We start from the raw sequence: 26,946 nt of genomic DNA on the forward strand, positions 1-26,946 counted from the left end.
CATTAGGGTATCACATATTAATTAGCCTCTGAAAAGTTCAAATATTGTGAGAGAATGAGAGTAAAAAAAGTAAATGACATATTAATATTTTTGTAAACATTTTTCACATCTCTAACATAGGCCACTCAGTTCTTCCTCCACATACCTTTAGAACACACAGTGAGAACTGCTGAGCTAGGAATACAGCATTTACTCCTTACTTACTCCTAGCTCTATACTCAGGGATCACTTGTGGTACATTTGGTGGGCGAAATTGAACCTGGGTCAACCATGTGCAAGGCAGTGTACTGTCTCTCTGGCCCCCAGATTTTAGCTGGTCTTAAAGTTTTAAGAGACTTAAGTTTTCTAATAAGTATGTTAATGTGTATAATCATTTCTGTTTATTATATGAACAGTCAAGTGAAACTTGATACATTTTAAATCATATACTTTACTTATATTGTCCACCTTTAAGTTATTATTGTAACATATGTATGTTACTTATGTTTTCCATCTATAAAATAATTGAAGCACTTCACTCCTTTATAGTACTGAGCAGTCTTTGAATGTTAGATCTTCAGTTGTTGTTCTGTGACTTAAATGGTTTTATAAATTGTTTTATCACTTAAAGGTAAGGCTGAAATATGATACAAAGTGTTTAGTAAAATTAATTTTGGGAAAGTAAGAAACGAGGTCATATTTTCAACTGGCATGCTCTTTCTTCTAACTCCTACTCCATTCATTCTGGACCTTTGGTTGAGGGAAAAAAAATTCTCTTGAAAACTAGGGGGGCATACATCCCTGAAAATTAATGATGTTGGAAATTATCAGAACTAGCTTTTACAAAATCACAATAGATGACTTTTTATAGCACCGTAGCCCTGTCCTCCTGTTGTCCATCGATTTGCTTGAGTGGGCCCAGTAACATCTCCATTGTGACACTTCTTACTGGGTTTGGCATATCGAATATGTCATGGGCAGCTTGCCAGGCTTTGCCGTGGGGGCGAGATACTCTCTGTAGCTTGCCGGGCTTTCCGAGAGGGGTGGAGGAATCGAACCTGGGCCGACAAATGCCTTACTCGCTGTGCTATCGCTCCAGCCCTTTTTATAGTAGTCTTAAAAATAATTTTAGAACAGTTGGAGTTGGGTGGAGCATTGGTTTATAGTTGAATATTCACTGTGTGTGAGAATAAATCTGAAAGCTTGCTTTTTGCTTCTAAGTTAGATTTGCACTCTTATAATTTATTAACCAGATGATTTGATCAAGAGACACAGTGAGAGGGGCTGGAGCAATAGTACAGCGGATAGAGCCTTGCACACGGCCGACCCAGGTTCAATCCCTGGCATCCCATGTGGTCTCCTGTGCTCTGTCAGGAGTAATTCCAGAGAGCAGAGCCTGGAGTAACCCCTGAGCATAGCTGGGAGTGACCCAAGGTGGGGGAAGGGAGGGAGAGAGGAAAGGAGAGGAGAGGAAAGAGAAGAGGGAGAGAAAGGTTGGGAACTGTAGGATGCAATGAGTGCCCTAGCCTGAGACCATGCTGCCAGGCCCATGGAGGTAAGGAAGGAGGGCGTCGGCTTGTCCCCCTTTCAATAAAGTGGCTGTTGAGTGAGAACGAACACACACACACACACACACACACACACACACACACACACACACACACACCCTAGTACTTAATACTTTCGTTATTCTTTTTCCTCTATGTTTCCCATTTCCAGAATCTATCTATGTCATTATTTTGTTTCAGTTTTACTTAGGTAGGGCGGAGCGATAGCACAGAGGGTAGGGCGTTTTCCTTGCGCGCAGCCAGCCTGGCCAATCCGGGTTCGATTCCTCTGCCCCTCTCAGAGAGCCCGGCTAGCTACTGAGAGTATCTCGCCCGCACGGCAACGCCTGGCAAACTACCCTTGACGATATTCGATATATATTCAATATGCCAAAAACAGTAACAACAAGTCTCACGATGGAGATGCTACTGGGCCCGCTCGAGCAAATTGATGAACAACGGGAGGACAGTGTTTGTTTTTTGTTTGTTTACTTAGGTATGGCCACAGCTTCTGTCAGTTGTAATTTTTTCTAACTCAAATAATATTTAATTTGTTTGCTCATTGTTATAAAACTGTTCAGGCTTGTCCTGGAAAATGAAATTTTAGTTTTACCTTTACTGTATTTACATTCTTCAGTTTTAAAAAATGGTTATGTCTTAGGCTTGGGGAGATAGTATAGGAGGTAAGGCACTTGCTTTGCATGTGGCTGGCCCTGGTTCAATCCTTGGTACCATATATGGTCCCCTAAGCACTGCTAGGGGTGATTCCTGGGCACAGAACAAAGAGTAAACCCTGATCACAGCTGAATGTAACCCAAAAAACAAAGCAATATAAAAATAAGTAATTCCTGATTCTGTACGTTATTGACAAAATTTGTGTTGAAATACATTAATAGTAATCCATGAAGTTTCTGCATTTGATTGCTGCATAAAACACTATCTCAAAGAATTTAGAATTACCGTTTTTTCCCACAAAGATTATGCTGAGTCATATCGTAGGAGAAAATTATGTTGAATTATAAAGTTGAAGTATTTTCATTCATATTGAAAAGCAAATGTCTATAATTTATTCAGTGCAGCATAGTGCTGTTTATGGAATTTAACCATCTTGTATGATGTAGGAATGCATCAATTTGAGACATTTAGCAGTCATTAAGAAAAACTTGGAAAAATTGGGTCTCTTCTGTTTCTTTACTGATTTTTTTTAACTATATCAAGATTGATTTACTATATATGTTAGGAACACCTTAATTCCCCTCCTATGATTAGTTGATTTGTAAGAAATACAGAGCAGATTTACTTTTGTGTATCTTTTCTGCACTATGTGCAAATAATAATACATTGTGGGTCTTGCTTATTAATAAGGATAGTTTGAAAAGACTTGAAGATTGGTTCAAAACAAAGGTTGGCATTGGATGGCAGGACATGGGTAGACATTTTTGAATGATAACCATTAGAAAAGCTCACAATAAAGTAGAATAAATAGGGTTTTTTATTATGTATTTGTTCCTTAAAATAGAGCTGTGGTGGGAAAAGAAATCAAATATAAGTAGGGCAAACAAAGTCTAGAGAGTATTCCTTATTTCTTGGATCTCCATTTTGGTAATAGCTAATGCCATTTGAAGTAAGGCTTATGACTTCAGATCATTTTAGAGACTGTTGGAGAAATACTCGTTCGATTAACAGTTAATACATGGATTAAATAAATGTGGTCTAGATATTTTCCAATCTTTTTCTTTGAGTTCAAGAAGACTTTTTGAAAAGTGTATTTTATTCCTGATTACAAAAATTGTGTTCTTCATGATACTTTGGATAAGTTTAATAGATAAAAAAATAAGGGTACCAGGAGATACACCACATTGGTTAGGGCACATACCTGGCATGTGCAAAACTAGAGGTGCCCTGAAATTCCTGTGTAGTGTCTCTGGGTGCATTGGGTGGCTGAGCTATCCCAGGCTCCAGCAGCATCACCTCTCACCTCCTTAGGGATTTTGCACAGAACCAATGACCAGTTGGCTGAGAATCCACAAAGGGGCCTAGTACCTTCTGAGCATCCCCTACTAAAAGATTAAAAAGTGTAAGTGGCAATCACTAGTCCTAGCAATCTCTGTTAGCATTTTTTTTCCTTTTCTTTTTGGGTCACACCTGGCAATGCAGGGGGGTTACTCCTGGCTTTGCACTCAGGAATTACTCCTGGTGGTGCTCAGGGGACCATATGGGATGCTGGGAATCTAACCTGAGTCTGCTGCATGCAAGGCATTGCCCTACCCAATGCACTATTGCTTCAGCCCCTCTGTTAGCATTCTTGTTTTTCCTCTAGTGTTCTGTTTTTGTTTTTTAATAACTCGTTGAAAGCATTTTTAAGAGTTATGCATCATAGTTATAAATCATGTCAGCTGTATCAGAATTATAAGAGATATAAGAAATTGATGTAAATAATCATCACAGTTCATCCACAAAAGTGGCTAAAGGTTATATCTTACTGCATCTGACCATTATGACTTCATTTGGCTAATTAGGTGTGATAGTTAGTTAGATACCTATCAAATGTCTATCTTAATATAGAATTTGTTTTTACTTCCCAGTTTTTTATTCTTAACACATTTTTTATTATTACAAAGATTGCAACATCATTGCATGAATACTTTTACTTTGAAAAGGATAGAATAAATTTCCCTCAAAAATGCACCAGTTCTTGCTCTCACCAATCAAGTTTTAATCCACAATTAAATCGAAGTCAACCTTGAGTAGTTAATTTTTAAAATAAGAATGAATATCCTTAGTTAAAATTAGGTAAAAAAGAAAAGACATACAAAAGAAGGTTAAAAAGACAGTATTTTGGGGGCCAGATAGATAGTAAAGCGTGAAGGGCATCCAGTATTGTCTCCCAAGCACCATTAGGAATAATTCTTGACTGTACAGCCAGGAATAACCCCCGATCACCTCTGGGTGTGGCTCAAAAAACAAAACTCTCCCCAAACCAAAAAAAAACAAAAACCAAAAATGACAGTATCTTTTGAGGGTTGGAAATGTGGCTAATGCAGTACAGCATAAAGCCTTCCATTTTTGAGGTCTTGGTTTTGATTCCTGTCATTGCGTAGCTCACTGGAGTGACCCCCATAACTAAATTTTATAGGTTCCCATACAAAGTAGTTAGCCACATGAAACTTTCATGATTTTCTCATTAAAACATTGCACTTTGTAAAGATTAGTTACCTGTTATGAAATTATACATATATGAATTAGTAACTTGGGAAATATTAATTTACTGTTATACAGATATTTCATATGTTAACACTAAAATACAGTACCACAATTTCACCAAAAAAAATGTTTTTGGTTAAATATTAGGAAGCTCTTAGCATATATAAATTTTGAAAGTTCCAGTTTTACTTGAATGTGTGTGTGTGTGTGTGTGTGTGTGTGTGTTTGTGTGTGTGTTGTGTCTGTGCGTGTTTTATAATGTTAACCCAAACTTGCATTTCTGGAATAAATCATCTTGTTCATGTTTTGTTCACACCAAGATCCATTTCTAACTCAGTTCCATAAGGAGACCATGGACTTTCAATAAGCACTTATCAAAATAATTAGGACATTCCTTAAATGATTTTCCAGTTTTGGAAATCTTTGAAAACATTTGGAAAAAAATCAGCTGTTCAATAAACTAGAGTTTATTTCTACCTTATCACAAATTATTTCACGACTTCACCTATTTGTAGTAAAGATGATGGCTAAGAAGGAAGTAGAAAGGCCTTTTGACAGTTCTATTATTGAAGACTGCAGAACTTGTTTATTTTTACATTCTATATATAGTCTTACAAACTTGATGATCTGGTTTCCTTGTGACCTACAGTATAAGGAGTTAGAGATTGCTAAATTGAGACCATAAGTATGAACAACTTTCAGTGGTTTAGAGATGGGGGATATGCATGTTATTAGTAATTTTAAAGACATTGTGCTGATCCATGCTTTTAATTTGTACTCTCTTCACTAGTAGTATTTCAGAGTTGAAATAAATTTTAGCAGGCTTGCTTTTTGACACTGTTTCGAACCTTTTCCCCCTGCTTTTGCTCAGGGAGAGAAGTAAATATGACACATTTATAGAGTTGCTCTGGTAGTGTGGCTCACTTAAGAGTGTGATTTTCAGTGACAAGGGGATGTTGTGAGTGTAGGGCGGGAGGTGTGTAGAAGGAGGTGTGTAGAATGTGTCTTAGATTCACATTTAAGGAAACTGATCTTAACTTGACTGCTAATATGGTAGATATGCAAACTGAAGCCTATTTGATGCAGTGTTGAGTAGTTAATTAAGAAAGCTGATTTGGAGCAGGGAAATGATTAGAAGCTTTGGTGTCCATGTTTTGCCTGAAGGATCCCTGGCTTTGATCCCTGGCATACATAGTTTCTTGAGCACCACTGGGTATGCCCCAAAAACAAAATACAACAACAAAAAAAACTAGTTTTCTTGACTTCTAGTTCAGTGTTTTCTGTATTTTGTTCCTGTAGTAATATTCAAAATAGTAAGGTAAATACAAAATTCTATTACCCAGACAATCTTCAAAATAATGGGAAAGTTTTAATGTTTTGGAAAGAACTTTTAAAAATTAAAATTTTTAAAAAGGAAAACTAAAAACATTCCAACCAAAAGAAACAATTTAGAATTAATAGAATAAGAAACTTATTCCAATTTCCATGAGTCAGAATCTGAACATGGCTTAGCTGGGTCCTCTGTTGAGGGTCTTGCCAGACTGAAATAAAAATATTGTTGTAATTTGTGGACCAGGATTGTGATGCTTACTGTGGTGGCACTTTGCTCTGACCCTTGGGATTATGTAGATGCCACTGTAATAGGTGGATGGTGTGGGAAGTTGTATCCTGCAGCCTGCTGCCTGCAAGGCTGGCTGTGTTACTTCTAGCACTCTTCCCAGGGTATGGTTTGGTTAATTTCTACTACCATTAGGACCACATGAATATCACTTTCAGCCTCTAACAGCTTTATTACAAGATTGATATCTGAGAATTTTACGCACACTTAGGGATAGTAGGGAGTGTATATACTGGAGGATGGGACTCTTTAATCTACACTAGAGTGGTTTGAGGTATACCACCTGTAGGATTATTGAGGGTAGCAGTGAGTCCTTTGCTTGATAATTATTTTTCCCTATGCCAAGCTTTTCTCTAGGCCATGAGAAAAAGACTACAATGTCTAGTCCTGTCTGTGATGGAGGGAGTAGAGCTCAACAAGAGCCACTGTTTAGAATGGTAGTTTCAGTATTTGTCTAAGTAGGATAACTAGGGTACATTGAATATCTAAGAGAAGGTACAGTGAGGAAGGGCTCTAGGTCATGAGAATTTTACTGTCTAACTTTTTGGGGTGATGGAGGTATCCCCTGCTGTCCTCAGGGCTTACTCCTACCTCTGCACTCAGGGTTCACTCCTGGAAGTGCTTAAGTGATCAGATGTGGTTCTGGGGATTGAACTAGGGCTGCCTGCGTGCACCTACCAGCTGCACTATTGTTCTGATCTTTAATGTTACTCTTCCATGGAAAAAGTAAAAATATGGGTGCTATTCTTGAGATTTAACCCCCAAACAAACAACCCCTCTACTAATTTGAAAAGATTGCGCACCCCTGTTTGATGCAATGCTTAGTATAATAGCCCTCGGATATGGAGACAACCCAAATACCTAACAATTGAACTGGTAAGAAATTGTGATCTATTTACACAGTGGAATACTGTGCAGCTGTAAGAAAGATGAAATCATGCACTTTGCTGCAATGTGGATGGAACTGGAGGGTATTGAATTAGGTGAAATAAGTTAGAGGTGAGGGACAAAAACCAGATGATCTCACTCACTTGTGGAAGATAATGACTTCCACAAGTGAATAGACAACACTGAACAATGACAAACCACTGGCCTTGGATTACAGAACCAGTTACTAAGCAGTGAGGGGTCGAGTGAGGGAATAGGGTGGGGAGATGAAAACTGGACTAGAAATAATAAAGAGATGTAGTGGTAGAGAACCGTGTAAATTTTGATGGTGGTAAGATATAGTAAATTTGTCTACCAATATCATATAGCACTGTATTAAGTAATACTGTAGCACTGCACTGTAGCACTGTCCTCCCGTTGTTCATCGATTTGCTCAAGCGGGCACCAGTAACATCTTTATTGTGAGACCAGTAACATCTTTATTGTGAGACTTGTTGTTATGGTTTTGGGCATATCGAATATGTCATGGGTAGCTTGCCAGGCTTTGCCATTCAGGTGGAATACTCTCGGTAGCTTGCCCGGCTCTCCAGGAGGGTTGGAGGAATCGAACCCAGGTCGACTGCGTGCAAGGCAAATACCCTACCCGCTATGCTGTTGCTCCAGGCCATTAAGTAATACTATCATTTAAAAAGTTTACTGATTTTTCTATGAAGAAAAGTTAGATATCTTATTACCTGACCCCCCCACCCCGCCCCCAGAAAAGCAAACAAATAAAAAAACCCTTTTCTTTCCCCACAGATGGTATACCTCAAGTTTACTATTTTGGCCCTTGTGGTAAATACAATGCTATGGTGCTGGAACTGCTGGGACCTAGTTTGGAAGACTTGTTTGACTTATGTGACAGAACATTTTCTCTTAAAACTGTTCTCATGATAGCTATTCAATTGGTAAGTAAAACAAGATTTTTTGAAGTTGTTTGAATAGTTGAATGGTTTGTTCATATCAAATTTATATTAAATGTTTACAGTTTGGTGAGAAGTCTTCAAGAGCGTTCAGCCTAGTAGTGATATAGCTTGTTTTCATGTTGTTGTCTTTATAAGTTGCATATAACTTAATATGCATATCACTTCAAAATTACTGTATTTTATTTGCAAGGAATATTTAACATCTCACCGCACTAACAATGTCCAGTTTGAGAATTGTTTCCAGCACTGTTTTTCATGTACAAAATGAATATAGAGAAAGTGAAAATGATCAGAAGTAGGTTTTTAGTCTTAGTAATAAATTCTAATAACTTAGAAAAGAAAACAATGAAAGTCATAAATTACTTAAATGTCAGAGAACTAATGGGGAAACCAAGAGAATGGCTTTAAGGAAGGGTCAAAGTGTACCAATAGCAGTGTGCTGCAGAAGTCTCAAGATTGTTTCTATCCATTGATTTGTGAAGTCATTATGCTTCTGAAAACCTTTCTTATCGAAATACACCAATGCACTTGAAACTTCTTGTGCGGAGATATTTTATAATGTGTTAAACAGTTCAAGTGTGTGGAAATGCAGGGCTAGTTGCACCAACTATTAGCTATTAAATAATATGTATCCATTTTAAAACTGAATTTTGGGACTGCTCTGTGATATGAAAAATGTTCTTAACATTAGTTAAAAGTTATAATATTCTAATGATATAATTATGTTAGAATATAATACAGAGTATTAGAATATAACTAATAAGATAGAAAATTAGGAATTTGTTTATACTTTAGGTTTTAATATTTAAACTAGTAAAGTTTTTAGTTTTGTTGGGTAGAAGCATCTGATAGTGTTTATTGAATCAGACTACTGATTCGTAAAGAATTTATTCTGTTTCATTTAGTTATAGTTAAAGCTAATAGTTATTGCTCAGTCATAACCGGATAAACTTTTGAAAAGATTTAGGCCTATTATGTTATGTCCATTTTATTTTTCATATATTGAAGGATTGAAACAATTTGAGTCTTTTTTTCATCTTTTCTTTAAATTATGAAATTTCTGACTTTTTTATACAAGTGGAAGCTTGAAAGAAAATTTATCTTTTTTCTTTTGAATTAAGATTTCTCGCATGGAATATGTCCATTCAAAGAATTTGATATACAGAGATGTAAAACCTGAGAACTTTTTAATAGGACGACCAGGAAATAAAACCCAGCAAGTTATTCATATTATAGATTTTGGTTTGGCAAAGGAATATATTGATCCAGAGACAAAGAAACACATACCATACAGAGAACACAAGAGCCTTACAGGAACAGCAAGATACATGAGCATAAACACACATTTAGGAAAAGGTAAGTCTATCCTTTGCAGATATGAAAGTTTGAATTCAGTAACAGTCCTCATTTTTAGTTCTTTTCAAGTTACCTTTACTTGTTTGTGGGGTTTTTTGGGGGGTCATATTTACATAGAAATTACTTTTACTTAGTAATTTTGAAAGTTGTTCTTAAGTAAAAGAATGACAGATATTTTTATTCACTGTATTTGTACACACACACTCCTAATTTTTAAAGAGGCTTTATTTGACTGGTATAGTAAGTTTTCCAAGGCTCATCTGTATGTTTTCTTTGTTTTGGTCTAGAAACCAACAGTTAGAGTGATGCATTTGAGTAAGAAAACATGAAGTAATACTTTGAATTGAATTTATTGTGTTTGAACATTAGATTTGAGAATTGCTCTGTGATATGACTACCCAAGAAAATAACCTCTCTGCTATATTTAAAGTGGCTCTCTTTACTTTGAACTAGCGGGTAGGGTATTTGCCTTGCATGAGGCTGACCCACATTTATTCCCTGTCATCCCACATGTTTGCCTGAGCACCGCCAGGAGTAGTTCCTGTGTGCAGAGCCAGGCGTAACACATGAATATCACCAGATGTGGCCCCACTCAAATTTTTTTCTTATGCTCACATTGTAATTAAAAAAGTACTTTGTAACTATAGATCTTGGAGATCATGTAATTGTGCTCTTCTTCTTATATTCACCATATTTAGCATTTGTTGATGATTTTCTAGCTCAGTCCATATTTTATCTATTAATAAGCTTTCCTTTCCTTCATTTTACTGACTTTTATGTCATTGTGAACTTAGGAATTCTTACCTTGTTGGGTGTATTATGTGTATTATTATTATCTTTATTTTGGTATTGAAATAGTCCAAGATTTGACCACTAATTATGTCTGCGGGCTGGAGCGATAGCACAGCGGGCAGGGCGTTTGTCTTGCACTCAGCCAGCATGGCCGACTCGAGTTCGATTCCTCCGCCCCTCTCGGAGAGCCTGGCAAGGTACCGAAAGTATATCACCCGCATGGCAAAGCCTGGCAAGCTACCCGTGATGTATTCGATATGCTAAACACAGTAACAAGTGTCACAATGGAGACGTTACTTGGCCCGCTGGAGCAAATCGATGAACAACAGGAGGACAGTGACAGTGACAATTACGTCAGCAAGTTGACTCTTTCCTTTTGACACGCTCTCCTAATTTTTTTTTTTTTTTAATTTTTATTAGTGAAACACCATGAGGTACAGTTGTCGACTTACAAATTTTTGTGCTTGGATTTCGGTCATACCATGATCAAATACCCATCCCTCCACCAGTGCCCATTTTCCACCACCAAGGACGCTCTCCTAATTTTTAAAGAGGCTTTATTTGACTGGTATAGTAAGTTTTCCCAGGCTCATCTTTATGTTTTCTTTGTTTTGGTCTAGAAACCAACACTTGTCTAGGAAAGTTTAGGTCCTTTTATTGATTACTGGCATGTAGAAACCTTTGGACAGCAGATATGCTACTAGCATTTTATTATTCCATTCTGCAACAGAATTAGGAAGTGAAGGAAGAGAAAAGAGGAAGAATATCTGTAAACCTATTGAGTATATAAACACATGGAAATATACCTATACATATATTGGCATATATTATATATTTGTATCCATTCAAAACCATGAGTTTATGCTAATATTTCTCATTCAGTGTAGCACCAAGAAGTATTCCTCATCATATATTTGTAATTTCCTTCTGTTTTTTGTATTTATATGTCACTTTGCCAAAAGTGAGAAATCTGTCTCCCACTATTCGAACCTAGGATATTCAGAATGTTGTTTCAGAATTGCCAACTTATAATATTTTGTAAGAACCAAACTTACTAGAATTTTACTCTATTTTACTGGTTATTTTTAAATTGAGGCAAAATACTAAGAAAAGTACATATTTGAGTTTATAATGTGTTGACCAGTGTATTTAGTTACGTTAAGGCACAGTCTCATCAAGATTTCAAACTCTGTCATCATCTAGTGACTTCCTTCTTGCTCTTTCTGAAATTCCTGCCTTTTCCAAAAGGATCTGATTTTTATACTTGTAGATTTGATTAATTTGCTGATTCTATTTCTGGTCAATATAAACAAATTATCTGACTTATTTTCTTTGGGGTGGGGGGGGTCAACCCTTCAGTGCTCAGGATTTACTCCTGACTCTCGACTCTCTTTGCTCAATAATTATTCCTGGTGGTGCTTGGAGAACTATATGGGATGTCAAGGATCGAACCTCGGTTGGTTGTGTGCAATGCAAATGACCTATCCACTATATTATTTATCTGCTATTGTTAGTATGCTAGTTGCAGGATTTGTCCATGTGTATCCAGAATGTAGTACTTTGTTAATTTTTAAGGCATTCTAGTGTTGAACATTTTGATTATTAGCAATTCTTTTCTATTAGGAAGAAAATCATGGCTTTCTGACATATTTTTTTAGTGGACATATACTTCAGTTCTTTGAGGGGAATATCTAGATTGGAATTATTGTGTGATTGGCAGATATTGTTTAATGTCTTGGGAAAGTCAGTTCCTTAAAGCACTGATATCATGTTATTTCCATATCAGAATTGTGTTTTTGTCACATTCTTGACAATATTTTGTGTTGTAAGTCCTTATTCTGGAATTCTAGAGAATATGTGGTAGTATTTTATTTCCCCAGGTAATGATTTTATCACTGTTTTGTGTTCTTATAGATAATTATATCATCTTATGAAGTAAGCATCATTATATTGCTCATTTATGGACAATCTTTGTATATTCTGGATATAAATTCTTGTTAAATGTATACTCTGAATTATTATTATTATTATCATTTTTTTTTTTTTTTTTTTGGTCTATGACCTGTCTTGAGCACCACCTGGAATAATTCCTGAGTGCAGAGTCAGGAGTAACTCCTACCAGGTGTGAACCAAAAAAAACAAAACAAAGCAAAACAAAAACCAAAAAAAAAAAAATCACTCCCCCTGCAAAAACAAAAAAAAGGAAAAAAACAACCTAAAAATGTAACAGCATATTTTAACAACCACAACTCGTATTCTAATCTTTATCTTCATGTGATGAAGACATTTTTGTTATGGTTTCTTCTACCATGTTGGATTCATCTTTTTCATTTCTTAAATCTGTAATACAGGGATTTGGGTTCTTTATGTGATACAGTATTCTTTCCTGTTAAAATTTGTGTGTCTAGTTCTAAGTTGTTTATAATAGTTCATTCTTAAGGCACAATCTGTTTCATATCAGAGGAAATTGAACTTTGTTTCCTGCTTTTAGATAATATCCTGACATCTAATTCCAAGGGAGAATAGATAAGAATATAAACCAGTAGTTATTATCACTGATTAAATGTATCTTACAACATATAATTCAAAGTTTGTCCTAATCCTACTCCAGTTACTGGTCTTAAGCTTTTTTCCCCCCCAACTGTTCTCCCCAGACTTACTGCTGTGAACTTCCTGTATCTTTTGTTTCTCAATAAGAACTAAAAATACTTGGCATCTTCCTTGACAAACCTGTTATTAGGCAGGTGGGTTTTTTTTTTTTTGATGTCTTAAGTACAAGAAGCATATTTGGCTTTCTTTAAGAAAGTTAAATTTCAAAAATGTATAATTGTAAAAGATAGTTGTATGTAGATATTTGGAGGGAGTAGATTTCAAGAACAAACTTCCTTGAGATTGAGTTGGGGCTGGAGCAGTAGTACAGCAAGTAGGGTGTTTGCCTTATACATGGCCACCAGGGTTCAATTTCTGGCATCCCATATGGTCCCCGCACACCTGCAAGAGTGATTCCTGAGTGTGGAGCCACCAGTAAGCCCTGAGCACCCTTCAGTGTCACATCAAAACCAAACCAATGAAAAATAAAATGATTGGGTAGAAATACAACTTTCGGGATTATGTCTTCCATTAATAATAAATTTTGTAATTTTATGACCAGTATCTGAGAAATTTCATGTAAGGATAATTGTTAGGAAATATTTTAAATAACTAACAAAGGCTCATACCAATTTATTATGGAACTGAAGTTACTACTTCCTTATGGCCTAATGCTTTTTATTGAAACAATGGTAAGTATAATAGCATTCTATTTGTAGAAATGGCAAAGTGAGTCTCATGTTTGTCTGTGTTAAGAAAAGCCTGCAGAGCTTGTGAAATAATGTTTGACCATTGAAGTATCTTGCTCACATTTTTCATGGTATCACTATCACTATCACTCCCTTGTTCATCAATTTACTTGAGCGGGTGCCAGTATCGTCTCCATTCATCCCTCTCACGTGCTAGTGTAGCCTGATGTCATATTGGGGGCTTTTTCAGGGTCAGGGGAATGAGGACCATCATTGTTACTGTTTTTGGCATTATCGAGTACGCCACGGGTAGCTTGCCAGTCTCTGCCATGCGGGTGGGATACTCTTGGTAGCTTGCTGGGCTCTCCGAGAGAGATGGAGGCTTTTGGGGCAGGCTCTAATCACCTTTACAGGTGATTTCATGGATAGAAACAAAAAATTACATGATAAGTACTGCAAGAACAAGAGCATTCTTACTTTCTTACTTTTTATGAAAGCCTTGCTTCTATTTTGAAATAAACCTTTGGAATAGATGGGTAATATTAATTGAGAGAAAATTAGTTTTTCTAGGCCAAGTGAATTCCTGTTTGAACAAAAAAGTATGAGAGTTTTACTGTTGAAGAGTAAAAGTGTTGAACTCTTAAGTTTTAGATGACTGTTAACATAGACTATTTAAGTAGTATTTTTAATTACAAAAGTTTGTGAGCAGACAGATAAAGGAGAAAAGCAGTGACTACTTAACCTTTTAGTGATTTTAGTTTATGTTTATATAATTTCAACCTCCCTCTTCCTGGACCTTGCTAATGACATTTAAATCCTTGTCATTTATCAGTTCATTTTTCTGCAATCAAGGACTTCAGATTTGCATGAACTTTTCAAAATAGAGAATTTGGTCTGAGGGATACTACAGGTTTTTAAGAATGTTTTCGTTGTGCAGATGGATGCAGTGTTAGAATTTAAAAGAAAATTCCTAATATAACAGTATGGAGAAATAGTGTAAGATCTAACTGTAGAATTTAGTATCTTTATTTCCGTGCATTAAAGTAAGTGGATTAAAGTATTGTGGATTTATGTAGGAGATTCATTTGTAGGAGACAGATGTGATAATTCACTTATATGCCTTTCTCATACCTGTGGAAGTCATCGAGATAATTTTTTTTTAATTAGTGAAACATCATGAGGTTGTAGACTTACAAACTTTCGTGCTTGGGTTTCAATTATACAATAATCTAGTACCCATCCCTCCACCAGTGCCCGCTCTCCACCACCAATGATCCCAGGTAGCCGCCGCGCTCCCCCCCCACCCCCCCAAAAAACACACACACACACCTCTGTGGCAGGGCATTGAGTAGCTATAGTTCGGTCTATAGTCTACTTTCAGCATGCATCTCGCATCCCGAGTGAGTCCTCCAAACATTTTTTACTTGGTATTCCCTTCTTTCTCTGAGCTGCCTTTTCCCCCAGCATGTGCTGCCGGCTTCCAAGCCGTGGAGCAGACCTCCTGGTACTTACCTCAACTATTCTCGGGTGTTTGACTCCCATTCTGTTACTTTATATTATCGAGATAAAATTTTAAGTCTATATGATGAGTAGATTTCTTTGGCCAGCTTTAGTGGAAGCTTTCTTCAGTACCGTCATGTTGAATTATTATTATTAATTGTGCCTGGTCAAGTATCTTTTTATTATTTTTAAAAACCCTTGTCAGCCTCATTTAAAAATTTTTCTTTACGTCACCTCTTCCTAGTTATTTATTTATTTTTTGTAGGAGTACTGCTATTTATTCAGCCACTGACTAGCTGATTGAATTGTGCATGAACTCCACCTTACTTTTTTTTTCATTTTTTATAATTTTATTTATTGAATCACTGTGAGAGCAGTTACAAAGCTTTTGGGTCTAAGTCTCGGTTATACAATGAAACACCCGTACCTTAACCAGTGCCCATTCTCCACCACCAAAAACCCTAGTATACCCCCATCCCACACCCTCCCCCCCACCTGTGGGGCAGATGATTTCCACATTACTCTCTCTCTACTTTGATCACATTCGATATTTTGACACCAGACCCGCCATTATTATTTGAGATTTTACCCCAACACTCAGATCTGCTGAAAAGGCAACAATAGACAATTTGTGTTCTATTGCTGGTTATGAATAACATATGATGTTGCGTGGCTGCAGTAGAGTCATGTGATTTTGAAATTTCGAAATTTTAACACTTAAATATGGAGGGATTACTGCCAAAAGCCACTGGGTTTTGAGATTTGTTTCTGAGTCTCTGGTATCCAGGCCATTAAGCAGCTTAATCAGGAGCCAGAGAGGCCATTCGTGGGCGATGACTTGGGGTCTCATTGGGGAGGGGAGGACAGGCCCGGCTCCCCTCCCATCCCGTGAAGCCCAGCAAGTTTCGTCACCGCGGGCCCAAGCCTGACTGTCCAATGGCCTCTGAAGGATGACAGCCACCGAGCCGCTAAGATGGAGCAGGTGGAGTGACGACACCCTTTTCTCCCTGGGGTGGCCCGGCGACAGTAACATATTGTGGGGTCCGGACGCATTTCTGCCAAAAGCCACTGGGTTTTGAGATTTGTTTCTGAGTCTCTGGGATCATGGCCATTAAGCAGCTGGATCAGGAGCCAGAGAGGCCATTCGTGGGCGATGACTTGGGGTCTCGTTGGGGTGGGGAGGACAAGCCCGGCTCCAACCCCCATCCCGTGAGGCCCTGTGTGTCTCGTCACTGGGGGCCCAAACCTGACTATCCAGTGGCCTCTGAAGGATGGCGGCCACTGGGCTGGTAGGGGGAACCAGCCAAGGCACGAAACCTATTCCTACTCGGGCTGGCCCAGCGCCGGTAACTGCAGGGACCGGATGCATTTCTACCTAAAGCTGCTGGTTTCCAAGATTCGTTTCTGAGTCTGTGGGATCATGGCCATTAAGCAGTTCAATCAGGAACCAGAGAGGCCTTGCCTTCAATTATATAGCTGAGCCGGAGGTGGTTTGTGGGTGTGTTTCCCACATACCTAACTTTTGGCTGTTTACTTTCTTGGTAAACTTTGCCCCAAGTTTTTGGGGTCAGGCCAAAGGCACAGCAGCAATTTTGGGGTATCTGGAAGTCTGAAGGCGCCATGAGGCTACTGATGCACTCACCTCACAGGTACAGATTGACCTGCTGGCAGCACCATACCCCCTATTTATTTATTTTATTAGTGAAACACCATGAGGTACAGTTGTAGACATACAACTTTTTGTGCTTGGGTTTAGTTATACAATGATCGAACACCCATCCCTCCACCAGTGCCCATTCTCCACCACCACTGATCCCAGTTTCCCCCCCAACCCCCCCATCATCCCACCCTGCCTCTGTGACTGGGCATTCCCTTTTGTTCTCTCTCTCCTTTTGGGTGCTGAGGTTTACAAAAGAGGCATTGAGTGGCAGTCATGTTTGGTCTATAGTCTACTTTCAGCACGCATCTCCCATCCTCCCAACACCCTTTATTTGGTGCTCCCTTCTCTATCTGAGCTGCCTTTTCCCTTAGCGTGTGTGTCTGGCCTCCAAGCCATGGAGTAAACCTCCTGGTACTTATCTTGGCTATTCTTGGGTATTAATCTCCTATTTTGCTACTTTATGTTTCCCAGATGAATGCAATCTTTCTATGTCTATCCCTCTCTTCTGACTCATTTTGCTTAGCATGGTACTTTCCATGTAGTACCACTTTTATATAAATTTCATGACTTCAGCAATACCACTCCTGGGAATATATCCCAGAGAGGCAAAAAAGTATAGTCGAAGTGACATCTGCACTTGTGTGTTCATTGTAGCACTGTTTATAATAGCTAGAATCTGGAAAAAACCTGAGTGCCCAAGAACAGATGACTGGTTAAAGAAACTTTGGTACATCTACACAATGGAGTACTATGTAGCTGTTATTTATTTATTTTTTGATTTTTGGTCACACCAGGCTTTGCTCAGGGCTTCAGGGATCACTGAAGTGGGACTATGTAGAACCAGGGCTGACCACGTGTGAAGAAGCTTAACCCCTGTCCTATGTCGCCATCCCAGTGCTCGTCTTATGCATTCTTTTGTTGAGGTTATTTGAAAATAAGTAACAACTATAGTTTTTGACATGTTGCCTTAAAATGTTGTCTTTTAAAAAATTACTGAGGGGCTGGAATGATAGCACAGGGGGTAGGGCATTTGCCTTGCACGCGGACTGACCCGGGTTCTATTTCCAGCATCCCATATGGTCCCCCAAGCATAGCCAGGAGTAATTCCTGAGTGCATGAACCACGAATAACCCCTCTGCATCGCTGGGTGTGACCCAAAAAGCAAAAAAAAAAAGAATAAAATAAAATTAAAAATTATTGAATATTATGAGTAAAGCAACTAGGAAATAAGCTCACAGTTGCTTATTTCAAGCCTCTAAGTGGTAAGATTTCTGAGTAGAAAATAATTACAGAATTTTATTTTTGCAAAAATAATTTCAGTCATTCTCTGATATCACATGATTCATAAATTTCTAGGTTAATTGTCCAACCTCTTGAGATTTGCTCTTTAAATAACTTTTTAACTGTTTAAAATGTTTATAGGGACCCAAGTGACAGTGTAGTGAATAGGGCATTTGTCTTACAGGTGACGGGCTGTGGCAACCTGAGTTCAATCCTGGGCTCCCCTTATGGTCTTCCAAGGCCACCAGGAATGATTTCTCAGTATAGAGCTAGGAGTAATTCCTGAGCACAGCCAGGTGTGGCCCAAAAACTAAAACAAAAAACAAAATATGTGTTTATAGTTTGTAATTACAATTTTTAATTCAAAAATGAATATTTTTTTGCTTTCTTTAATAGTATAATGAACATAAGTATTTTCTTGGTGTTATAGACTATCAGAGTAAGTTGGAGACTGTAAAGATACTTACTTTTATCTAAATAGTTTAAAAAATAGTTTAATTTGTATACTAGCAGATGTTATTGTTTAGAATAGGTATAAATCCATAAGAAAATTCAGTACAAGATGTAGATTCTCCTGTCTAATCCCTTCTAATACACGCATAGTCTATCCCATTATTGACATACCCATCAAGAGGGTACATTTATCAGAATTATAGTATCTGTTTGTTGATGCATCATTATCAGCTAGAGGCCATAGTTCATTTTAAGTTCACTTTTAGTAGTATAAATTCTGTGCATTGAACAAATTAATAAAGGCCCTCCCGTTGTTCGTTGATTTGCTCGAGCGGGCCCAGTAACGTCTCCATTGGAGACATTGTTGTTACTGTGTTTGGCATATCGAATACTTCATAGGGAGCTTGCCAGGCTCTGCCGCACGGGCGAGATACTTTCGGCAGCTTGCCGGGCTCTCCGAGAGGGGTGGAGGAATCGAACTCGGGTCGGCCATGTTGGCTGCGTGCAAGGCAAACGCCCTACCCACTAATGGCATATAATAACTAATTATATCATACAGAGTAGTTTCACTTCCCTCAGTGTTACAGTATTGCTTATTTTTCTTTTCTTCCTTTCCTGGCTGCCTCAGGTCTTTTTAATGTCTCCATAGACAGATTTGCCTCTTACAAATGTAATTTTAGAATCAGACAATATATAATCTTTTAGTTTAATTTCTTTAACTTAATAATATGCGTTTAAGGTTCCTCAGAGTCTTTTAAAAAATCAAATGTTTTTTGGTTGTTGCTAAATATGTTCAGTTTTCAGAATGTACTAGTTTAACCATCTGCCTACTGAAGGACAACCTGGTTACTCCAAGTTTTAAAAAGTATGAATAAAGCTGCCAGAATATGTGTGGAGGTTTTTGTATGGAGTTGTTTTTAACTCCTTTGGGTTAATACCAAGGAGCATGACTCGGTGGCTTATATTTAAGAGTATCTCCAGTTTTGTATGAAAGCACCAAACTATTTTCCAAATTGTCTGTGTGAAAATTGGTTTTACGTTACCATCAACAAGTTATGTGAGTTCTGGTTGCTTCATATCTTCTCCAGCATCTTGAGTTGTTAGTGGCACAGACTTTGGCCACTCTAATAGGAATCTAGTGCTGTCTTGTTTTAATGTATGTTTTCTGATAAATTGCCACCTCTTTTCATCTGCTTGTCATTTGTGTGGCTTTGGTATGGTGTCTATTGAGAACTATGTTCCTTTTTAAAATCATTTTGGCTTGCACACTGCTGGCCCAGCCGAGCGGGGTTCGATTCCTCCGCCCCTCTTGGAGAGCCCATCAAGCTACTAGAGTATTGCGCCTGCACGGCAAAACCTGGCAAGCTACCCGTAACGTATTCAATATGCCAAACACAGTAAGAAGTCTCACAATGGAGACGTTACTGGCCCGCTCGAGCAAATCAATGAACAACGGGAGGACAGTGACAGTTGCTTTTAAGAGCTATTTATGTACTTCAGAAAATAATCCTCTATGAGATGTATTTTTTTTTGAGGCGGCTCTCCCAAATATTACTCAGATGGCCTCAGGAAAATATCCAGATATTTTGTCTGGCCAGAGGGACCTGAGAGTTCATTGTTGCTCCTTGTGTTCCACACTTATGTGGAACTCCAGGGCATGTGTGCCTGAGGTATAGCTTGGGGCCTAGTATGTGCAAGGCATGTCCTCTTCCTCTGTGAGTTTTCTTCCTGCCCCTATGAGATATGTCTTTTGCAAATACTTTTTCCCAGTGTGTTTTGTCTTTTTCCCTCTTGATGATTTATTTCACAGAGCAGAAGTTTTTAACTTCATGATAACCATCTTAGCAGTGGGTTTTCCCCCCTGCCAAGGTATTGCCAAAGATACTGTCTATCTAAAAAGTTATCACCAAGCCCAAGTTTATCTGTATTTTCTCCTAGGAATTTTGTAGTTCATATTTGAAACTTAGGTATTTACAATCCACTTGAAGTTCTATTTTGGATCTAGGGTTTGTGTCTAGATTTATTAGCATGCAGATGTTCACTTGTTACAGTACCACTTGTTGACAGGCTTATTTTTGCTCCATTGAATTATTTTGCTCCCTTATCAAAGTTCAGTTGGTAATATTTGGAATACAGACCAGTAATGTTCTTAATATGTATTAGTTGTGTTTCATTACACATGTTCTATTATAGAGCAAAATTTTAATTTACAAAAATCTCAAAATGTGGTAATCTATTTAAATACATACATATTTTTTGAGAGGCCACACCTGGCAGTGCCCAGGGCTTAACACTTGACTCTGATTTCAGGGATCACTCCTGATAGGACTCAGGGGACCATTTGGGGTGCTGGGGATTGAACTCAGATCAGCAGTGTGAGAGGCAAACACTGGACCTGTGTACTGTCTCTCTAACCCCCTTAAAAGGATTTTTAATAATACCTGTTACAAAGCACATTTTCAGTTTCTAATTTTTTTAGTTGCTCAAAGCAAAGGTTCCTGTAATAAGGATGTTTGACTTAGAGGAAAACAGTCATTTTCAAACAGGCCTTTGTAGTTAAGTACTTAAAAATATGTGAACAGGCTTTAACATGGGCTGAATTACCTTGGGCAATTCCCCCCTCCCCCCTTCCAGAACTATTCAGGAGGTCTGGAGGTAATCTTTAGTTACTGTGCTTCAAAGAGAAAACCTTTCCCATGACTTCTGTTCTTAACTACGTTGTCCAATTTACTTCTAGACTTGTCAGTTGGCAAAAGAATACAAGAAAGGGAATTAAGAGTTCACGGTACATTTCAGCCTAGTTTCAGTAGTAGGGTAATTTTACTAGTTACTTGAATTTTTAGTTCCGTGTAGGTTTGAGAGTAATACTATTTCCAGAAAATCATTTAGGTGGGATCAGATTATTACCAGAGCTTGGCTGGTGGTGTAGAAACTAGAATCCTCTTGAATTGAATTCAGAGGGAAATTGCCTTCTCTCCTGACAGTCTCTCTTTTAACGAAAAACTCTATTGTAGGGATCAGCATGTATATAATTTTGTCTTTTAAATTGTACTGCTAATAATAAAGGTCTTGGCGTGTATTCTTAAATTTATTCCATACATTTCTTGTGTTTTAATGCTCTAAATGGTGTTTAAAATTTTTAACTGGAATTCAATTTGTTCATTGGTAGTTTAGAAATAAATTAGTTATTTTCATTTGATATTGTAGTTTTAAAACTCACTAGTTCTGATAGCTTTTATATTTTGTGTACATAGGCTCTTTCTCCTTCCTTTCTCCTCCTTCCCTCCCACCCTCCTTCCCTCCCGCCCTCCCTTCCTCCCTCCTTCCCTTTCTTCCTTTCTTCTATCCTTCTTTCCTTTCTTCCTCTTTGGGTCACATGATGCTCAGTATTTACTCCTGGCTCTGCACTCAGGAATTAACTCTGACGGTGCTCGGGGAACCATATGGGATGGCGGGGATTGAACCTGGGTTGGCTGTCTGCAAGACAAAAACCGTACAGTGTATATTGCTCCAGACCCCTGTATATGGGATTTTTTACAGTTAGATTGCTATTTCAAAAAGTAGTTTTATTCCTTTTCTACCTTGAGAATTGTGTTATTTCCTATTTTGCAGTGAGCATTTTCAATAGAAAATGTGACAGTGTACATCTTTGTTTTGTTCCTGATATTATTATGGGCATCTTTCACTACATAAAAATTATATTAACAGTAGGGTTTTCCTTTGTCTTTCATCAGAGTGAAGTCATTCTTTGATGAAGTGTTGCTTTTTTTAGTTGGTTTTAGGGTCCCACCTGGTGGTGCTCAGGGCTTACTCCTGGCTCTGTGCTCAGGGAATCACTCCTGGTGGTGCTCAGTGGACTGTATGTGGTGATGGGCATGGAGCTCAAGTGGGCTGCGTGCAAGGCAAGCACCCTGTCTCCTGTGCAGTTTCCTTGGCTCCTGATGAGAGTTTTTACCTCCCTCCATTCCCCTACTCCCCTTTTTTTTATTTTGGTCGGGCACGGCTCATCTGGTGGTGCTCAGGGCAGTAAAAAGTGACAAGTGACTAATGCACACTACAATATGAAGGAGTTTTGAAAATATACCGAACAAAATAATCGACACAAATGAGTTACATGAATCTATAAGAGATCAGATTTAGTACTGAGCTACATAAAAAGGGGGTTTGGGGGCTGTAAAGATAACAGTGGGTAGGGACATTCCCTTGCACATGACCAACTTGGGTTGGATCCCTGGCATCCCATATGGTTCCCTGACTGGGAGTAATACCAGAGCATCAAGCCAGGAGTAAGCCTTGCGCACCACTAGCTATGGCCATCAAACCCAAACCAAAAGGCATGGATGGGTGTTTGAAACCCAAAGAAGTAAATATCAGGCAATAGGTCTAAGGAAATTTTTCGGAGTGTTGAAAATACTTCTTAATTGTGACAGTACTATGGTGTGTTTTCTAAATTTATTAATTGGTTACCTTTACATTGTTTGATTATATGTAAAATTATTTTTAAAAAAAGTTTCTCTTTGGAGGCCACAGAGATAATACAGCAAGTGAGGTGCTTGCATTGCATGTAGCTTGATCTTAGGCACCAAGCCTGCCAAGAGTGATCCCTGAGTTTAGAGAAGCAAATCCTAAGCACTGCTGAGTCCCATATAAAATAAAATAGTTTTTCTTTCTTTGTGTAATAATTTGGGGGAGGGGCCAGCCCTGGGATGGGAATTGAACCAATGCCTCACAAATGCAAGGCGAATATGCCATGACTGAGCTACATCTTTGGCTTCCAGTAGTTTCTTTTATATTAGTTAACAGCTCTAGCAGCACTTCAGAATCATCTGTTGAATGTTGACAGTATATATTCTTTTACCCCACATCATGCCCAAGGAATCAATCTGCTGTGCTATATGTGCTACTCATTTGATATTTTAAATTTCCTAAGTGATTTTCATTCCCAGCAGGACTGCAGGAACATGTTTTTTCTTTGCATGACTCTCAGGAAGTAATAAAGTAAAATTTAGTTGTAAAGGCATTATTTTTTTTGTTATTTACGATTCAAATTTCATTTATGGTTTTAAAAAGAAATTATAAGCTCACCACTGAAAGTCCTGGTGAGCTTTATTAGAATATACACATGCTGATTTACAGTGGTGGATCAGGAAAACTTATGCCATATTATTAAACAATGTACTTCAGTAAACAACAAAATGAAATACTACAGGAAAAATGCCCTCTGAATCTGTTTTAAAGGTTTACTATTTTTAATAGCACTTACTTAGATTGTTATAATACAAAATACATGGGAAGAAGAAACATTCCCATTATATCACACTGTTTTAAGTCTATGAAATGAGGAGTTGAAATGTCCTGTCTAGTTATTCAATCTCATACTCCTCTACTTTGATGTCCTTTCTCCTTGATATTTTTCTAGCCTTATAGGAAGGCTAGAACTTATTAATAATTTATTAGTAATAAATTATTAATGCATATTATATGTATATGTAGAACCATTTATGTCAGCTAGTGGATTATATTGGATGCCTGTTTTCTGACAGCCTTTGTATAATATTCTAGGGATAGTAATTAGCCAAATGAACACCTGTCCTTCTGAGACTTGCTTTCTTGTGGAAGAATAAATATTGGCCAAATAGTAAGACAAATGATATTTTTCCAAATTGTAGTATGTTACAGATACTTACGGAATACCATGATATCATGTGGTAAATATTGAAACTGCCAACCCTTTCTTTCAGGTCAGGTCATCTTTGAAAAGTTTGCTTTTCCAGAAGCATTTAGTACTGCTGAGATAGTATGATAATTAGTCAATTGAATAAAATATCTAGCATATGAACCTTCTCTTATTAAAATAGTGTTTCTCCTCTGTAAGCATTTTTACTTATTTTTGCATTCCGAGCAGAGCTCTGGGGCCTGGGAGCCAGTTTCGACTGTACTTGGCCAACTGGGCCAAATGGTTCAATTGTTAGGTCCAGCTTCTTGGTCCTTCTTAGGTACTTCTTGGGTCCTGTGTGACTGTAGGCCACTAGGCCATACCCAGTGGGATTCCAGGGACTTGTGAGCATGTTGTATTACTTTAAAAAATAGAATAGTCAGCTTAAGTATAAAAAATAGAAAAAAATAGCAAATATTTATAAGCATCTCAATCTGTAATTGCCTCACAGTGCTGTAAAACAGCTTTTTTATGTATGTGTATGGACGGGGATGGGGGAGCCTAGAGAGATAGTACATCGGGTAGCGTGCTTGCTTTGCATGTGACTAACCTGGATTTGATTTTAGCATTGCATATGGTTCCCTGCCAGGAGTGATCCCTGAGCACATAGCCAGGAATAAGCTCTGAGCACTGTGAGGGCAGCCCAAGAACCAAACAAAAAAAGTCAAAACTTTTTGTGAGGTTGTGGTTATATGCTATCCACTTTTGTGCTTGTGAGACCCTGGTTTTCATCCTTGGCACAAAGAAAAACAATTTGTTACTAAAAGTAGAACTTTTGAAAGTTTTTCTACTAACATAATTTTAGTGGTGATGAAAAAGTTTTAAGCATTTTATCTTAAGAGAAGTTGTGTGATGAAGACTATGCTCATATAAGTTTAGGAAATGCAGAATGAAGTAACGGTAAACATTTTTAACTCTAGGGTGTTTCAGATCCTTTAATGTGTTATATTCCAAATTTAAGTCCACGATAACTCTCTATTTAATCATGGATCCCTTTCCCCTTGCTTTGTGTTGTGATAAATAGAAACCAGGGAGAGAAATAAATCTTCAGTAGCATTTAAAAAATAATCATAGTATAGTTTAAAATGCATAAAAGTTTAAACATAAAATATATATTATTGAAGTTGACAAAAATTTGTTTATAAAATAGACCTGTATTTCACGTTTATGTATTGAAATACTGGGAATGGTTTATACATAATTAAAGAATCAGTTCTCCATTCTTGCCTCCTTAACTGGAAAAGGGAAAATTAAATTTATGTTTTTTAATATTTCAGAACAAAGTAGAAGAGATGACTTAGAAGCTTTAGGTCATATGTTCATGTATTTTCTGAGAGGCAGTCTTCCTTGGCAAGGTTTAAAGGTAATTTATTTTTTAATATTAAATGTCATATTAATATTTTATGATTTTTGGATCTTTCAAGTATTATAAAATTGCCACCTTCTGAAGATTTTTTTTTTCTTTAGGCTGACACATTAAAAGAGAGATATCAGAAGATTGGAGATACAAAACGAGCCACACCAATAGAAGTGTTATGTGAAAACTTTCCAGGTGAGGAATGGGCTTCTATATGGAAAACCAGAACTTAGATTTTCATTCTTTAAGTTTGCATTTTTTCGTGCTTAAAAATATAAGAGCTCAGAATATTTAATAGCTGTAAGGGATTGTGGGATGGCTCAGGTGTTAGTGGGGGCTTTGTCTTGTACGTGCTAAACCCCAGGTTCACTCTGAGAACCTATGGTATTATAATAATATCAGCAGATGTGCAGGCATGGTCCCCTTGATCATGTTGCTCTGGAGGCGAAAGGACTTGCAGTCCTGGGTCACAGGAATTGTTATAATTGTAGACTATCGTTGATGGATTACCACGCTGGGGGCACTGCATAGATTGTGTCTGTGAAATACACTTGCAGTCTTTCAGAGAAGAAGAATTTTTGCTTGTCTAGGAGCTGTGGCAAGGACCTTGCACACTTCAAGGTATGCATGGAGTTGCTTCAGGGGATAGAGGCTGCAGGATCCATTCTTTCAGCTTTCCACTCTGCTCATCATCATTTTCCATAAAGGCGTTTATATCCTCGTCTGGTATCCTGATGCCATGGAGAAGCCTCTGTGTTGCTTGCTCTGTTAGAGTGTAGGTCTTATGCTTGCAACCCCAGGGGACTGTAACCAAAAGAGAAAGAGCTCTTAAATAATTACATCCCTCAGGTCATAGCAAGAGGCATAGACCCTGAAACTGCATCTTTCTGTAGAAGAGGCCTGTTGGTATACTATAGCCAAACAGGCAGGCTTCTAATTAAGCACACTTCTAAGGGCTGACTATAAACCTTTCTGGGAGACTTCTGGCAGCTGCTCTTTGCTTGTCTTCCTCTTTTTTGCTCTAGAACACCAGCATCTCCCTGACAGAAGGAAATCTTTAAAAAGTATCTGATGTCCTAGTTTTTGTATCTGTTGTCCTGATTTTCCTGTCAGTTGTTCACAGTGTACCCCTTGATCACCTGGATGTGGAGGCCAGGGGAAATAGTGATCCTGGGTCCCTCTGGATTGTAACCATCCCAAAGAGTTCTTGGCAGTCTGCCACCTCCAGGGCACTGCATAGACTGTACACTGAAACCATATCTGGTCTCTTTGTCAAAGAAGCCTCTTTGCTTATGGTTGAGCTTTGGCCCAAGGAGGACCTTCCGGTTTGGCATACTCCTGGAAGCTGACAG

At 37.9% G+C, this 26,946-nt stretch overlaps 1 protein-coding gene across 6 annotated transcripts in view; it reads left to right on the plus strand.

Annotated features, from left to right (window-relative positions):
- CSNK1G3 (casein kinase 1 gamma 3) overlaps positions 1 to 26,946 on the plus strand; it is a 126,247-nt gene that overhangs the window by 62,295 nt on the left and 37,006 nt on the right. For all 6 annotated transcript variants that reach the window (XM_056124319.1, XM_056124322.1, XM_056124321.1 and 3 more), the window contains exons 5-8: positions 8,035 to 8,183; positions 9,323 to 9,557; positions 25,515 to 25,600; positions 25,705 to 25,789. In XM_056124319.1, the coding sequence (XP_055980294.1) occupies positions 8,035 to 8,183; positions 9,323 to 9,557; positions 25,515 to 25,600; positions 25,705 to 25,789 (555 nt within the window). The remainder of the gene's footprint in view (positions 1 to 8,034; positions 8,184 to 9,322; positions 9,558 to 25,514; positions 25,601 to 25,704; positions 25,790 to 26,946) is intronic.

This window comes from Sorex fumeus, unplaced genomic scaffold, assembly GCF_029834395.1.
Source record: "Sorex fumeus unplaced genomic scaffold, SorFum_2.1 ptg000051l, whole genome shotgun sequence".
Classification (NCBI taxonomy): Eukaryota; Metazoa; Chordata; class Mammalia; order Eulipotyphla; family Soricidae; genus Sorex; species Sorex fumeus.